This window comes from Schistocerca piceifrons, chromosome 6 (assembly GCF_021461385.2).
Source record: "Schistocerca piceifrons isolate TAMUIC-IGC-003096 chromosome 6, iqSchPice1.1, whole genome shotgun sequence".
NCBI classification, from domain to species: domain Eukaryota; kingdom Metazoa; phylum Arthropoda; class Insecta; order Orthoptera; family Acrididae; genus Schistocerca; species Schistocerca piceifrons.
This window is the reverse complement of record NC_060143.1, coordinates 335,869,245-335,887,562: the sequence shown is the minus strand read 5'-3', so window position 1 is coordinate 335,887,562 and position 18,318 is coordinate 335,869,245. Positions and strand designations below refer to the sequence as shown.

The window sequence follows — 18,318 nt, the reverse complement described above, 5'->3', positions numbered from 1 at the left end:
TAACCCCATTGAGCTACCTTTAATAGTTTTCGAGTAATGTGCTGAAAACAAAATTTGGACCAAGTATGTCCTTACTTAAAAGTAGATTAAGTATGTTATATCATTGCTAGAAAGTTTTGGTTACAGCACGTGATGAAACCTATTAAATAATAGAGCTACAACAAGTTTCAAGGCCTTGATATTAATAATAACAAATACAAGGTCTGTTAAAGGTGTAGTTCAGAGATCATGTTCGGGCGTCAGTTCTGTTCTAAAAATTCTAGACCGCAAAGTTCAAACGAGGGTAAGCTAAAACTTTTTCTGTGATTTTATCCAACTTAGCTACATTCATATAAAAATTACGAACATTCAACATTAATACATAATTAATACATAATATATATTATGGGTCTGAGAAAGCGGACGTTTAGAGGCTGCTACCGTGGGCATAGAGCGGATAACAGCAGATATTCCCTTGGTAGTCCGTTGCACTCGTATATAAATACAGCCCGAGATCTAAGACTTGTCTTCACTTAGCACCCAGCTACTTTACTATCCACGTCAGTCAAATGCCGGCGTACGCGATGCATCGGATGACGTAACAGCCAGACCGCAACTAAATTCTTGTTTTCGGCACAAATAGGAAATGAAATCGCGAGGACTTTACACCGTCCTGGATCGCTTAGATTTCGATGAAGTAACTGTTAGTGTGCCGCCTGTAACGTTAACAAATCCGCGTGGCAAGTGATGACAATTATTTTCCACTCTTGTGGCGAGCAATTATTTTGATTATCAGGAGTCAGAGTGAAAGACAATTTGAGGGGAATTTATCGTAGACATCATTTCTGAACTGCTAGTAGTCCTGTTTAGGATAGAGAGATTTATTATTAGTGTTAACACAATGAATATTACAATTTTGTGCGTGTGAAACTTTACCAAATATATCTATCAATTAGAACTCAAAATCTTCATTTTTAATCATAGTCCTGATCCCGCTTAGCAGATAGAGAATAGAAACATTTCTTTCAGTAAGCTGGACAAGAATGTGGAGTTGCAGACTGGGAACTATGGCCAGTATCTTCTCCACCCCTTTCTGGCTGACCACAAAAATAGGTTCCCGGCTCTGGTAAAAGACGGCAAACAGTGTTCTAGTATTTGATTCTACTTATGACTGATGATTACGAGATTATCATCTTTACTATTATTAACCGCCCCCCCCCCCACCACCCCACAACGCCCCGTATCAAACCAGTCAGAAAATTAATAAAAAAGGAAAACGGAAGTAGGAAACGGATAAAATAGATATACGAGATACCAACCTAGACTGAAAGGTCCGGAGAAGAAATTTAATGATTCTGCGTCCATGTCATCTATATAGATTTTGGGAATAGACTTCTTAAGTGGAATAAATTTTCGCCATACAACGCTTTTAATTGAGAATGTTGAATATATGGGCGTGGAGCGAGAGATGACTGTCTCCTAATAAGATGAGTGATTTAACATATAAATTTATTGGCATGATAAAATATGCACGCCTGCCCGTCGACGACGAGATACTCCTTGTGCGATAATTGCTAATGCTACTATAGGAGACAGACCATTAGGCATAGAGTTTAAGACTTTTATCTTAGGCGTAGCTGAAGGCTTTGGTCTCGAACGTTCATGAGACGGCTATCAGATTCCACTGACAGATTTCACGTTGGCTCCGGTGAAGGCCATCTGCAGGTGAAGCTCCATTCGCCAACTGATGCTGATGCGTGGACCATTAGGCACAAATTGACGCCTCCGCCAGTCGATAATTTAATACTCTTTCATACACTAACCGCCGCAGTGTCTAGAAGTTTCTCTTAGTCGTGAAGGTTTTAAACTTTTGATAATTGAACTTAACATCACAAATAGTGTGTGCAACATTTTTACTAATCAGTATCTTACTATGAAACGTTCTTTTAACTCTTACGTATAATTGAAATAGTGCGTCTGATATTGTGATGTTCCGAGACGGATGTTCTGGATACAATTTCACTGTTGATTGAACCTAAAGTCATTGGCTTTTGAAAATAAATGTAATTACAATTCATGCATGGCGTCACATCCCTACACGTGACATACCTTATCCTCTTTGTTTCTTTACTCGTACTTGTCATAACCAGCTGCTCGTATTTGATATTGTACTGATTAATTTGTGTTAATTTGTAGATACCATTCCACCTAGCAGACCTCAGGATCTAACACTGTATAATTAAATCTGGAACATAAAGAGGAATGTATTAACTAACAGAGACATTGCGTGTTATTTTATCCCTTGCAATCGTTTTTGTTTAAAATTGGCTATTTGGATATTTGAGTCAGCTACACATTGATCTGACATTCATGTAAGGACTTGCTGAAGATGTCGTTAATGCATGGACCAGTCGACGAAAATGTTCGCGATAACATACGGTTTCACTAAAATCTGTTCCCCACTCCAAAGAAAATAAATAAAGCGTATCCCCCCCCTCCCCCCCCCCCGCCGTAGAGACTCTCTCTCTCTCTCTCTCTCTCTCTCTCTCTCTCTCTCTCTCTCTCTCTCTCACACACACACACACACACACACACTTGCGAATATATACATTTGATAGTAAAACTCGAATCCTGAATTTTAATTATCTTCGCTATTACTTTTTGTGAGTTCGTGGGAGACAGATATCTTTGCCGGGAGAAGCAAACTTCGAAGGCGGTCATGTCACTCTCGCGCTCATTGGACTGGACGAACGGGTTGTAGAAGGCTGAGTACGACTCCAATACAAGGTTATGCCAAGAGTGTCGCTAGAATGGTGTAACCTGTGGGATTGTGTTAAGTGTCTTATTACCTTTGTCATCTTAAACGTGTGCAGGGATAATCACAATTTTATTTTCAGTATGAATGTGCCATCAGTATTTTATGATTTTTCATGATTTTTTGCATGGGCAGTCGTTCATCATCACTGCTTGGAAAGGTATTTTTATATATACTGATTAGTTGTTATATGAGGGCATCCTAATGGGCGAACTTGTAATTCAATCAAAACACGTTGTTTTTTGTATCTGGTAACATATCATTGATAGTCAGACAGGTTACTTAATGAGATATGGTGAATAGCAATTACCGTTTGCCAATATCCTATCAGCCTCCATAACAGATGCATAGGATGAAGTAATCACTTTACTTAAATCGCCTTGAATTTTATGTTGAAATTTAGAGCCTCGGTCACACCATACTTATACATGTCCATTTACTTTTCGTCTCTTGTTTCGCTAAGATTGACCGTTCTGAATATTAAAGTTTGCGAACACTTGCTTGTCTTACATTCTTCTTGTGGTTCGTAATTTCACAACTGGTAACCATTCAACAAATTCACGTTGACCATCAATGTAAGTGCACTCATAATTTTTCACCTTTAAGTATACGTTGTATTTACCTGCAAAATCTAACCTCATGACGTCACACCACTCCACAACACATAACTTGCAATGTAAACGACCTGTGATAACGTCAAATTTGAGGATGTGATTGCCATAGTAGGCACTGACTTTACTTTACACTGCCCGCAAAAGTTTAAGTTTTACAGCTATATGCGATGAAGGGCACCAGTGCATTCCCATAACTTTTTCCTCTGTCCTTCACATGTTTTTCACTGTATAGAAGGGACTGCGAACCATGTAACTTGCTGACTGTCTAGCACCAACTGAATCATCCGGATCTTGTCGTCTTCAGTAGCTTCACTCGTTCGATATTTTGACTCGAGGTTTTAAGAAGCTGATCCAGTGATTAGTTCTATGTCCTCCTCTTACAAACCAAGCAGAGAAGTTTTAGGAGTTCTCAAAGGTGCCTCGAAGTTAAACATCTAATTAACAACTCGCTGACACAACTATCTAAATTCGGCATTTAAAGAGGAACTGAACAGTAACAAAGGCAGTGGTAAATATTTCTTTCCATTACACAGTAACAGGCCGAACTGTCTGCTCCCCGTAAATTCCTAGCACTCTTGAGCATTGTAGTTCATACACACCTTTAGCAGGTATTAATCTCTCTGTGCGTGGCCGCAAAGCAGAATGCCGCACCAGTCTTTTGATGAATATGGTGGCAGCTACCGAAAACGTGTGGATGTTTCGTACCAATAAGGTCTTTGCGAACAGCAGTTGTATTCCTTAGTTGGCCTACATATTTCCAATGCCTGTGTGTGGGAAATGTGCTTGCACAAAGAGGCACTTACCGTCTAATGTGAAATTACAGGATGTGTCTCGCAGTCCTTGTGCCAAATGAAGGTCGGATACAGATACCGAGTCGATTACATGCTGAGGACGACTTCACCAGTAATGATATTTCCAATGCAGATTTATTGTATTTCTGTGGAATAAATGCAACATGGTTTGTGTTTTGAGTAATTTGTACTGTGTTAGTCTCCATCTGAGTGAGGATCTCTTGGAATCATTAAACACTAGCAAACATAGCCACGGTATAAAGAACCAATGAGCACCTGTAACGCTGTAACTATTATTTATCGCATCTGTCTGCTAACTTAATGTAATTCGAAAAATATTTTTTTTCTTTATCGACACAACATTTACCAGCTGGTCTCTCAGTCTCTAAGGCCTGTCGGTCGACTTCTTACAGTGTGTGCCTTTGGTGCTGTGCGTTGACAGGAACGCAGACTTGCTGGAGCGCTGCCTTGGCGGGATGTTGCTTGGCCAGAGCCTCTCCATAGGCGCCGTCGCCTGCTTCCAGATGTTCCAGGTCGCCATGGTGAGTGACAGCATCCAGACATCTCTTCGATTTAACGTTTCGCCTCTTGCACAGAAAACCACTCTTTTATGGGATCTAAATGAGAGCGGTTCCCCTTTGTGTATTACAAGGATTACACAGCAACATGAAACTTACAAAAACACTTACACAACTGCAGTGTGCCTTGAGAATGTGTAAAGAAACTGGTTCTCTACTTCTAATAAAAAAAACCATTTAAATAATAAAACATGACCTATAAAAGGAATCTGATTACCCCTGTTAGTCATGAACGAAATAAAAATTATGTAATTCAGTACAATTATTACATAGATGCGACAAATAACTTTAACGGGAGCCAAACGAACAATTAAGTCAATATAATCCCAGTAAACATGCAAAAGTAAAAACAAGTTATTGTAGGGGCCTACATAGACATCGCGCATCTGCTAGATGCCCACGACATACGTAATTTTGTTTTGAAGCTGACAGCCAATGAGAAAATAGGTGCAGTTTTCAAGCGGTAATGGCGGACAGCATCAGCTGGTAATATACGTAACTTTATGGTAGCTAATTTTACTACACAAAAAATAAAATATGTACTCCCTCCAAAAGAAGTTATAAACAAACATTAAAATAAAATTATAATGAGTAGCAAAATGTCTGAGAAGAATTTTGAAGGAAAATTATTAATTGAACTTTAATTTGGAGGGTTTTCAACACTGTCAACAAGACGAAATAATGGAAAGAATATTTATTAGGACTAAACAAAATTACGATATTGTGACAGTATTTTTAAAATAGTTAATTTAACTCCAATTGTCTTTAATTTTGAAATGAGAGAGAGCGTAGTATTTTTTTTTTAATGTCTTAACTGCTGCTGCAGGCAGTGCGATGACGTCCGCGGAGGTCCGCGCGGACGATGTGTGAAGTGAATCCTGGTTCGTGGCGTGAAGATAATGATGGATCCTTCTGTTTCATTAATATTCCAGTTACGGCGGTGGTCCACGTCTCCGTTGTAGTCGAATCAGCTGGCAGCACTGGCGCGATAATAATAGTTTCAGTATGTGCGTTGTCGTTACGCGCGCGTCATTTAATTATTAAAAGTTTATTAATCACGCGATGCGGGTGGGTCGTAATTATGCAATGTCTTTAGTATTTACGTTATATATCCGGTTAATGCCAATACTTCGCACAGTTCTTTCACCGTGTTGCCACAGGAAAACAGTCACATGTGTTCATCACTATAACAGTCCGTTAAACATCAGTTCAATTTACGTCGTCGTCTTTAAGATAGTTTGAACGATATAATAAATGTTTCTTGATCAAATCACAGCACTATTCTTTTACTTAACAATTTGGTTTGTTCCACTTTCACAGTTAGTGTCTCCACTCGACAATGGCGTCTGATTCATGGCTAATTGTCACAAGTTCACACAGTTTGTAAAATAGTCACCGCAGACACTCGATATACTTTTCAGGTTTTACTGTGCACTTAATAATGCACGGTCTCGTATTAACACAGCAGACACACTGTAATTAATTGTTCCTCCGCGTATCACCGCCTTTCACACCGAACTTTTCAACGTTTTTCACCCGCAAACTGACCACGTACCACAACAACTCGCACGCTCTCTATCGATAGTCGTTCGCTCTCTCTCTGACACAGTACTTCTCCTGCCTAACCAAAGATTTACAAAGCATATAGAACCAGAACATTCATATTCGCACAATATAAAATATAAAAAGGTAGCAAAATGAATGAAGAAACAATGTGACGTATTAATAAATAAAGAATAGTTGAAATGAATGATACATGCGTACTATGACAAGGCATTGCACAAAAGAAAAAAAAATATTACCGACTTTCGGGGAAAGCAATGTCTTTACAAATGACAGGGTGTGCTCCTGTCGAAATATCGGCGGTGGTCGGCGACGTCACCCAGCAGCAAACCCGTAAATTATTTGAACGCTGTGATAATCTTTTGCGCACCAACGTTAGTCAAATCCTTCAACGGTGTGGATGTCTGGGTACGATAATTCTTACTCAAGTTAACTCTCCTCCGCACACTGCACAGCCAATGAAGCAGTTGCTGCAGAGCCATTTCGGAAACGCTGGAGTTATCAGCCGTCATTTCCATACATCCTTATCTTAAGCCGTCTGACTTCTGGCTGTGGGGTTATCTGAAAGATGTTCCGTTCCCCTGTTGCGAAAGTAGCTGAACTGAAGGTACTCACTGTGCAATGCAATCTGAGCATAATCCCCGAGACACCCCCATCTGTTGTGGAACATGCTGTTTCTCGATTTCAACTTTTGGATAGCATATTGAATATGTCTTGCGCCAGTCCAACGACAATTATAAACCGATCTCATGTTGATTTTATGCAGTTTTTGGCCCCAGGACAATTCAAAAGCGATGTCTTTTTGCTTTTCATGCGGTTTTTGTCCTCAGGACAACTAAAAACCAAATTTTCCCATGCGATGTGGCACGACATTGGTGCGTGGACTTATCTAATCAACAGTGCCACGACTGTAGTCTATCTAACTAGCGCAGCTATGCACGTTGACCAGTAGGGATGGCGTAATGTGCGGTTCCGATCATTGCCGTGGTATTGCATTTCATTTGTCATTTGAAGATGATCCCATTTACTTTGAGACGCTTACAACGGCATAATTGGTAACATTTTCGTTTTTTTTTATTCCGTGACGTTTCGTCCTGTGTCAAAAACATGCTGTCCAAATGTTACGTCGTTCTAACCAGTGGTTCTCTTTCCACTGCGTTTCGAAAGTGGAACGTTGATTGTGGACACCTCGTACTTACAACTCTACTCTGAAAAACACGAGACTGGAGACCTTCCATGGCCTTATTTATTGCTTATCTAGCCTGACCAGGAGCAACACATACCAAACATAGACTAGCTTAGCAAATTTGAAGTCATGTTTAGTATTGTCAGAACCGGAATGGTTCAAATGGCTCTGAGCACTATGGGACTTCACATCTGAGGTCATCAATCACTTAGAACTTAGAACTACTTAAACCGAACTAACCTAAGGACATCACACACATCCATGCCCGAGGCAGCATTCGAACCTGCGGCCGTAGCGGTCGCGCGGTTCCAGACTGAAGCGCCTAGAACCGCTTGGACACAACGGCCGGCAGAGCCGATTGGATAAAGGAAAAGGAGAAGATTGAAATGATACTGAAGGTGGCTGTTAAGAAAGAACATAATATAAATAGAGAACTATGATGACAAGGCGTAAGGAAAATTTCTGTGGGAGATGTCTGACGGAAAAGAGCTGCACAGAATTTGGGAGAGATTGTTATTGTGATAGAATGTGGACCATTAGCTGTCTTTTGAAGTTTAGAAGTAACTTAATTTCCCTGATAATCTTTGAAGAAGACTGTTGGAAAGTCTGGATTGTGATGCAGAAAATGATTTAGAAATGGCAATGCTATATAACGGTACAGAGAGAATTTTACTTTGTTGAGAACGAGTATTTCATCTGTGCTGTTCAGATACTGGAGTGATTGTGATAGAATGTGGACCATTAGCAGTCTTTTGAAGTTTAGAAGTAACTTAATTTCCCTGATAATCTTTGAAGAAGACTGTTGGAAAGTCTGGATTGTGATGCAGAAAATGATTTAGAAATGGCAATGCTATATAATGGTACAGAGAGAATTTTACTTTGTTGAGAACGAGTATTTCATCTGTGCTGTTCAGATACTGGAGTGAGAGTTGAAGACAAATAAGAGAGAATGCTGTGATTGGGAAGACGATAGAGTGTGATAGCCTCTACGCTTATCGACACGTCGCAATGATAATTGTTCGTAGGTTGTGTGGTATGTTTCAAAAAGAATGTCACAAATCTATCGTTCACAAGCAGTCATGATCAGTTCCAGGCCATGTGAGTTTTCGTAAGAAAGTCCTTAGAGAATGGCGTCACAATAGTTAGGAATGGGGAAATATTAGTGTCTCTATGAGCTTGTTCTTCAGCTGGAAAGGAAATCCCTTTCTATACTTCTGTAGTGAGATAGTAGGAACGATCCCGGTATTTGCCTGAAGTAATTTAGAGGAATCACGGAAAATCTGAATCAGGATATCCGGATGTAGATTCGAGCCTCCACCTTCCAAAATACAAGGCCGCTCTATTTAAAAAAGTGCTACTCATTTGGTTCATTTATTTTTTATGTATCAGTTTTTTAATAATGTAAAAGGCTAGTATTACACTGTTCATTCGTTTCGCTCTACCAGTCACTGCTCACTGCCAACACTGCATACCCTAATTTCCACTATGTGTATTGCAACATCCCATTTATTAGCCTGCAACAATGAGTATCACTCTATAACATGTGATATATTGAGCTCAGAAAGAGGATAACGTATCATACACCGCATAGCTCTGGGAGTACGTCTTTACAGAAAAAAAGGAAAAGATGTAGTGTGTAAATGTTACATGCAATGATATATCGGTAAATGTACTCCCATAGCGTATTTAAAATACGCTGTGATTTGAACTCATCTTTACAACGAAGTAGACTACTATTTTTAATTGTGATTCTTGGGGCCCTTTTCTGAAGTTTGAAAACTATGTTCAAATTGTGTGTATTTATTCTCAGTAAAAGAGTTCCATAGCTAAGAATTGAGGCTGGCCGGAGTGGCCGAGCGGTTCTAGGCGCTACAGTCTGGAACCGCGCGACCACTACGGTCGCAGGTTCGAATCCTGCCTCGGGCATGGATGTGTGTGCTGTCCTTAGGTTAGTTGGATTTAAGTAGTTCTCAGTTCTAGGAGACTCATGACCTCAGCGGTTAAGTCCCATAGTGCTCAGAGCCTTTGAACCATTTAAGAATTGTGTGTACATGTGAACATTATGTAAGTAAAAGCCACTGGCTGTAACAGAGGACTCTAATAAAACGACTTTAATGACAGGTCGCTAAAGACATAACATTTGCAAGTATCATCATGTGTTCACAGCATTTCAACCGAAAATCAGTATTCATTTTCTGTTTGTTACATAGTCTATGGAGTGCAATCTACATTTAATTTAACACTGCTATTTTCCCTCTTCAAACTGAAATGCACGGCATTTGTTTCCTTTGTGTTCAATGTCATTTTATTGTATATTGACCAATTGTAAACTCTCTTGAGGGTTAAATTTGTCTTCTCTGCAAGGAGTTCCCTTCTCTCAGTGACTATAATAATGCCATAGTCAGCAAAGAGAATTTTTCTTCATGTATGATCCGATTCAACTCCCTGTAATTGCACTTCCCTAAAGGTGGGATTAATAGAACACAATGTATGAACTAAACACTTAGAAACTGGCCCACTTTAAGGTACTTTTAAACTAGTGATGGAATTTGAATTGCTGTCTGCAGCATTTTGTTATCTGATTCTTAATTGCAGTTCTTTCACAGAGTGCAGACGGTCTACAACAGATTGGAAAATTTGGCTGCTACTTGTTTGCCATGCTTGCGGAGCTCTTCATCTACTGCTGGTTTGGGGACGACCTAATTACAGAAGTGAGTCAGGCATCAGTCAATAACTAGTATGAAGTATTATACAGTTTTACTTTGCAGCATGGTTGTTTTCGTGAAAAATTTCCTTCATAGTGAGAAATAGAATATGGAACACACGAAACTGATCGCGAAAAAGTGTTTTTTTATCTGTTTGACATGATTGTTTAAATTTGTTTAAATTATTCAGAAGTAAAATTTCGGCATTAAAAATACTTCTTCATACGATTAAATGTCAAATGTTTGACGGTAACTGTGAAATGGAGACCAGTTTTGAGACGCCACAACTGTGAATACCGTAGGATTTTATATTTGATTTGATGTATTTGGTGGAAATTGAAGTGAAATATTTATTTAACAGCCACCAGTGAAAATGCTTTATTAAGACGTCCTGGAAATTAAAATCTCAGTATGAAATGCCACCTGTGTAGGGAGTTTCTCATTGTTGTTGCCCTGTTAATACTTCAAGGTAGAAACTCTGCTTGCACCTTCCTTAAATGGCTTGATATACTATCTGATTCCCGCCACTGATGATATTTACTTACAAAAGTAAATCTACCTTCCTCAGCAATCACAATAAATAGATTCAAATATAAGTTACATTATTAAAGCATACTGTGATTTATGTATTGTGAAATTCTCTTGTTTTAACAGTGTTTGTATATGCACAGTTTTACAAGTCAGTGCTGTTCATATAAGTGTCATTTTACAACAATTTATTTATAATATATGTTGCTGAAGCGTTAGCAATGTAGGTTACAAATACGTTGCCATACTTATTATTTGACAGCTAGTGATCTACGGAAGTTAGATAATTTGTCAAGGTATGTGGTTACCAGTTTTAGTGACCTTCCTATTTTATGATTCTTGTTATAAAAATGATATTTAAAAATGAGAGTTGATACCTCAAAACTGGTAATGTCTGAATAAATAATTTTGAATGAAAACTGTTGAATAAACCATTGTTACCGATTTCCAATTCAGATATTCATGTTTAATGGCGCACATCTTGACTAACATCAACATACTAAGTCCAATCCCAAAGGTAGCTAACCTTCAACACCGTTACAGTGCATATTTATACCAAATCTGCTTTACATCCTCATAATGACGCTATTAGCGCCACTCTTAGGCGAATGGCTCGAAATTTGAGTAGACGTCATCTTTCAGATGTAAAAACATACCTACGAACTTCCGTTTCTCTCGAACTACTCCTTCAAGGTGACGCGAGATTTTCCCCGTCAGTGTAGTTTGCGCGAGAGTAACAATCTCGTAATTATGGGTGTGTTAGTTTTCAGAATGTAATTTTTATAGTATGGTTCTGACCGTGAAACAAAGGATATCACGGGTTCTGATCAATTTACTTGTAATTAGATACATTTTATACGATATAGGTCTGCCAGAAATATAGTAACTGATTATGTTTGCTTGCATCGAACTGTTACATATGTGACCGTCGTCATTAGTGGAGCGGGTGCTGGTGTAGTATTGCCAGACGTCCCGGTTTTCCGGGACAGTCCCGGTTTCGGATTAAAAAAAATTAGCGTCCCGAAAATTGCTTTCGGGTCTGTGACGCCGAAGAAATACTCTCATACATTCTATTTCTACATCTACATCCATACTCCGCAAGCCACGTGACGGTGTGTGGCGGAGAGTACCTTGAGTACCTCTATCGGTTCTCCCTTCTATTCCAGTCTCGTATTGTTCCTGGAAAGAAGGATTGTCGGTATGCCTCTGTGTGGACTCTAATCTCTCTGATTTTATCCTCATGGTCTCTTCACGAGATATAAGTAGGAGGGAGCAATATACTGCTTGACTCCTCGGTGAAGGTACGTCCTCTAAATTTCAACAAAAGCCCGTACCGAGCTACTGAGCGTCTCTCCTGCAGAGTCTTCCACTGGAGTTTATCTATCATCTCCGTAACGCTTTCGCGATTACTAAATGATCCTGTAACGAAGCGCGCTGCTCTCCGTTGGATCTTCTCTGTCTCTTCTATCAACCCTATCTGGTACGGATCCCACATTGCTGAGCACTATTCAAGCAGTGGGCGAACAAGCGTACTGTAAACTACTTCCTTCGTTTTCGGATTGCATTCCTTAGGATTCTTCCAATGAATCTCAGTCTAGCATATGCTTTACCGACGAACAACTTTATATGATCATTCCATTTTAAGTCACTCCTAATGCGTACTCCCAGATAATTTATCGAATTAACTGCTTCCAGTTGCTGACCTGCTATATTGTAGCTAAATGATATGGGATCTTTCTTTCTATGTATTCGCAGCACATTACACTTGTCTACATTGAGATTCAATTGCCATTCCCTGCACCATGCGTCAATTCGCTGCAGATCCTCCTGCATTTCAGTACAATTTTCCTTTGTTACAACTTCTCGATATACCACAGCATCATCCGCAAAAAGCCTCAGTGAACTTCCGACGTCATCCAAAAGGTCGTTTATGTACACTCCTGGAAATGGAAAATAGAACACATTGACACCGGTGTGTCAGACCCACCATACTTGCTCCGGACACTGCGAGAGGGCTGTACAAGCAATGATCACACGCACGGCACAGCGGACACACCAGGAACCGCGGTGTTGGCCGTCGAATGGCGCTAGCTGCGCAGCATTTGTGCACCGCCGCCGTCAGTGTCAGCCAGTTTGCCGTGGCATACGGAGCTCCATCGCAGTCTTTAACACTGGTAGCATGCCGCGACAGCGTGGACGTGAACCGTATGTGCAGTTGACGGACTTTGAGCGAGGGCGTATAGTGGGCATGTGGGAGGCCGGGTGGACGTACCGCCGAATTGCTCAACACGTGGGGCGTGAGGTCTCCACAGTATATCGATGTTGTCGCCAGTGGTCGGCGGAAGGTGCACGTGCCCGTCGACCTGGGACCGGACCGCAGATACGCACGGATGCACGCCAAGACCGTAGGATCCTACGCAGTGCCGTAGGGGACCGCACCGCCACTTCCCAGCAAATTAGGGACACTGTTGCTCCTGGGGTATCGGCGAGGACCATTCGCAACCGTCTCCATGAAGCTGGGCTACGGTCACGCACACCGTTAGGCCGTCTTCCGCTCACGCCCCAACATCGTGCAGCCCGCCTCCAGTGGTGTCACGACAGGCGTGAATGGAGGGACGAATGGAGACGTGTCGTCTTCAGCGACGAGAGTCGCTTCTGCCTTGGTGCCAATGATGGTCGTATGCGTGTTTGGCGCCGTGCAGGTGAGCGCCACAATCAGGACTGCATACGACCGAGGCACACAGGGCCAACACCCGGCATCATGGTGTGGGGAGCGATCTCCTACACTGGCCGTACACCACTGGTGATCGTCGAGGGGACACTGAATAGTGCACGGTACATCCAAACCGTCATCGAACCCATCGTTCTACCATTCCTAGACCGGCAAGGGAACTTGCTGTTCCAACAGGACAATGCACGTCCGCATGTATCCCGTGCCACCCAACGTGCTCTAGAAGGTGTAAGTCAACTACCCTGGCCAGCAAGATCTCCGGATCTGTCCCCCATTGAGCATGTTTGGGACTGGATGAAGCGTCGTCTCACGCGGTCTGCACGTCTAGCACGAACGCTGGTCCAACTGAGGCGCAAGGTGGAAATGGCATGGCAAGCCGTTCCACAGGACTACATCCACCATCTCTATGATCGTCTCCATGGGAGAATAGCAGCCTGCGTTGCTGCGAAAGGTGGATATCCACTGTACTAGTGCCGACATTGTGCATGCTCTGTTGCCTGTGTCTATGTGCCTGTGGTTCTGTCAGTGTGATCATGTGATGTATCTGACCCCAGGAATGTGTCAATAAAGTTTCCCCTTCCTGGGACAATGAATTCACCGTGTTCTTATTTCAATTTCCAGGAGTGTATATTGTGAATAGCAACGGTCCTACGACACTCCCCTGCGGCACACCTGAAATCACTCTTACTTTCTTGCCAAATGGTGGAGTAGATTTGTATTTTAACTGTCACTGTTAAGCAAAATAATGATTTTTGTTTCATTGTTGCACCTGCCAGCGTCTATCAAGGGCCTTTATTGCGTGTAACGTTTCTTTCTATTATTAACTCTTATCTTGGGATTCAGTTCAGTTAAGACGTTGCAGCTACATGGTTCTCTGTCCGAGGCTCATTGTGCTTAGTTCATATTTTCGCGTGTTTGAAGTGAGCTCCAAATACCAAAACTACATTGTTCCTTTCAAGACAAATATACGGAAGAATGGTCTTTCATCAAACGAGAAAGACATCACATGAAGTGGAATGTGGAATACGTAAGTCATATGTTTCCATTTCACATAGAGGAAGGGCAGATACACACATCATTTTGTCAGCCAAAAGCATAAATCAGCCAAAATCATAAATCAAACATGTGCTATGCTAGCGCTTCCAAAAAAGTAGACAGCTTTCTATTTCAAAGTCATCGAAACGAAGGCAATCAGTACCGGCAGCGTAATTAACAATAGGTTATCATACCGTTAAACATCATATTCTTTGAAATATGTAGACTGCGCTTCTAGTCTAACCTCCAATCTTTTTAACGATTCTGTCACAGCGAAGAGTGTGACGTTGGGCAGAACCAAAACAACAGCATTTTTTAAAACAGTTTCGGCACCTGACACTCTCAAACAAATTTCGACGACCTTTCACTGGTCGACGACCTTCCACTGGTCCGCCATTATTTTATAGCTACAGATGCGAGTGACCGGCCGAAGTGGCCGTGCGGTTCTAGGCGCTGCAGTCTGGAACTGCGAGACCGCTACGGTCGCAGGTTCGAATCCTGCCTCGGGCGTGGATGTGTGTGATGTCCTTAGGTTAGTTAGGTTTAAGTAGCTCTAAGTTCTAGGGGACTGATGACCTTAGAAGTTAAGTCCCATAGTGCTCAGAGCCATTTGAACCATTTGAACAGATGCGAGTAATCACAAGGTTGAAAAAAATATTTCCATTAACTGTTAAATATTTTACCCTTCATAATGGCATTCAAGTGAAATTGCGTAAGTTAGTTTCGCTGCGAAATGAAACCACCTCTACAATAAGCACGTACTGCATTACTGCATTCGAAGAAAATAAAATTGATTCTGTGGTGACAATGCTAACACTAGTTTTGAAGGAGTGCGACGAGCAGATACAAACAATGTACTTGCTAGACTGAAAAGTGGATGAAACGAAAATCTTTTAGGAGTTGGCTGCCCTGCTCACATACTACACAATGCTGCGAAGACAGCCGTTGATGTGATGAGTGTTGACGTACAAACCTTTATAATTAAACTTTTCAATTACTTCTCCATATACACAGTTTGAACGGAGTGTCTAAAGGAGTTTTGTGAGTTTGTAGACGTTTTAGTATCATGCATTGTTGTCACATGCAAAAACAAGGTGTTTCGCTTTGTTTGTTGCTGTAGAGGTAGTACTGAAGCTATATGATGCTCTTAAATCATTCTTCCTTTAGAAGAAAGCGCACCTAAATTTCTGACAACTCTCTTCCAGAATCCGCTAACGGAAGCATATCTGTGCTTCCTGCGTAGCCAGTTGAGCGTGTTTGAGAGACAAATACTTAAATTTGAGAAAGCAGCAGCATTGTTATAGAAGTAGCTGCGCTTCTGGAAAATACTAGCAGAATCATAGAACGTCATAAAGAAGAAAGTTTTATTCCACTCAAAGTGATATCTCTCTTGGGGAACAGCGAGGCTGCAGTAACTAGTGAAATTCAAAAATTTCATATTGATGTAGAACAGTTACATGAAACTTGTACAGCTTATTAGAAAAATGGTCATCAAATCTCAATAAGTTTTCCATTTTTAAATGGATGTTGCTGAACACAGAACCTGAGTGGGGCAATGTGACAAGGATAATAACATAAGTACCACGTACAGGATTGTCAGTAGATGATAGTTTATTCTTTGGCCAGTTTTCTTTACTCAAGCAGCTCACTGAACCATAAATCAACAAAAATAGCAGTAACTGCGGTAGTAAATCATGTCAGGAGAAATGGAGCTATTCCTTTCGACAGATTGGATGCGGAGAACAGTATTCTCAGTAGCCGAATCTGTGTGAATTCGTCTTCGGTATTCCAGGGCATATCGTAAACGTGGAACGAGTATTTTCTCTCGGGAATGTGCAGTGGACTGAGGAACGAAACAGATTACAATTTCCAACGGTCGAAGCGAAAATCAAATGTGTTTTTAATTATCAGATGAGTTGCTCCAAGTTTTATGAATATATCATACAGCGGAAAAATCTTCTCTCCAAAGCTCAGAATTCGGATAAATTATGTGAACTTTGGACTTCAACATACAGTGTTTCAGTAGACAATTTTGTATCTCGTATTAATGTTTCAAAATAAAAAATTCTTGTGTTACCAGTTCTAATACTGTAAAATGTTATTACCATTTGAATGTCCTCCATTGGGCTTTATTAAATTAATTGCAGTATAAAGCGTTCATTTATTTATTTATTTTACTAAATCAATTGAATACAGGAGTAATTTGCACAAATATTTCACTTTTTTGACGTTAAGAATAGTGTCCCGAAATGTCCCGGTTTATGATTCACAAATTATGGCCGTTTTTAGTTAATTTTAGAGAAACGTCCCGGTTTGCTAGCAACAAATTCTGGCACCCCCATGCCGCTGGGCTGTTGCAGAGCTATTATAGCTCCTGATCCATTTATTTATAATTCGAAACAAGTTACAGATTAAGTAGTTTCTTTCAGTGATAAAGTAACAGCAGATGTTTACATGCTTGGAACTGTTGTGTACATAACCGTGGACATTAATGGAGTGGGTGCTGGTGGACTGTTGCAGAGCGAGAACTTGGCCCTAGCGGCGTACGACGCTGTGACGTCACTGCAGGGATGCCCCCTCTCCATCAAGAAGTCGCTGCTGCTGATGATGCACCGAGCGCAGAGACCTCTGCGGATCACCGCTGGAGGATTCTTCCCCCTCTCCAGGGAGTCCTTTGTGGCGGTGAGGAAGACCAGAAATAAAATATCTGTAGCACATGTATTTTAGCACTCCCTATATTTTCGAAAACATACTACGTCAGGAACTAAAATTGGTTCAAATGGCTCTGAGCACTATGGGACATCTGTGGTCATCAGTCCCCTATAACTTAGAACTACTTAAACCTAACTAACCTAAGGACATCACACACATCCATGCCCGAGACAGGATTCGAACCTGCGACCGTAGCGGTCACGCGGTTCCAGACTGAAACGCCTAGAACCGCACGGCCACACCGTCCGGCCCGTCAGGAACATTTCTAAATTAAGGTTAACGTAAGGAATATGGAAATGTCCATTCATTGTCAAAGAAAACACTATAACATATAACAGCACAATAGAAAAACACAAAAAATATACAACTTTTGGTTATTAAATTTCTTATTCTAAGTAATTTCAATTGCAAAAGTCTGACGCATATCGTCCTTTATAAAATGTGTGTGAAATTTTATGGGACTTATCTGCTAAGGTCATCAGTCCCTAAGCTTACACACTACTTAACCTAAATTGTTATAAGGACAAACACACACACACCCATGCCCGAGGGAGGACTCGAACCTCCACCGGGACCAGCAGCACAGTCCATGACTGCAGCGCCTTAGACCGATCGGCTAGTCCCGCGCGGCTCACATTCAGTGAGTGCCCACATTTCACACATTACCCTTTCTTCTCTTGCTTTGTCCTGCAAACATTTACTGAACAGAAGAGTCAGTTGGCACCTTCATTAGTGGGTTAACTATTGTCCGGAACAATACTGAGTGTGGACGAATCATCACTAAAACATCATCCTCACAATCAGATGATTCTTGGTTTCTTTGGTTGGGTGCTTCTATTTCTTTGTCTCCGGTTTATTTGTTGCTGTCGGTGATACTTCAAGAGATCTGTTGTATGACGACGAGGTTAAGGGTGCTGAAGAACCTGCTTTTCTTCCCCTGGTGCCTGGCCTCTTCTTTATTTATGAAACTTCCAGATGTGGCGGAAGATGCCCCCCCCCCCGTCTTCCCCCCCCCCCTTAAATAGTAGCCTTTTCAGTTTTAGAAGACGCAGCTCCTACAGATGCTTCATTGTGTGGAACT

At 41.1% G+C, this 18,318-nt stretch overlaps 1 protein-coding gene across 1 annotated transcript in view; it reads left to right on the top strand.

Moving 5' to 3' along the window:
• The window catches only part of LOC124803303 (odorant receptor Or2-like), a 77,977-nt gene that overhangs the window by 40,383 nt on the left and 19,276 nt on the right, over positions 1-18,318 (top strand). Inside the window, exons 3-5 of the mRNA XM_047264486.1 lie at positions 4,613-4,741; positions 10,133-10,237; positions 17,046-17,207. Coding sequence (XP_047120442.1) covers positions 4,613-4,741; positions 10,133-10,237; positions 17,046-17,207 — 396 coding nt within the window. The remainder of the gene's footprint in view (positions 1-4,612; positions 4,742-10,132; positions 10,238-17,045; positions 17,208-18,318) is intronic.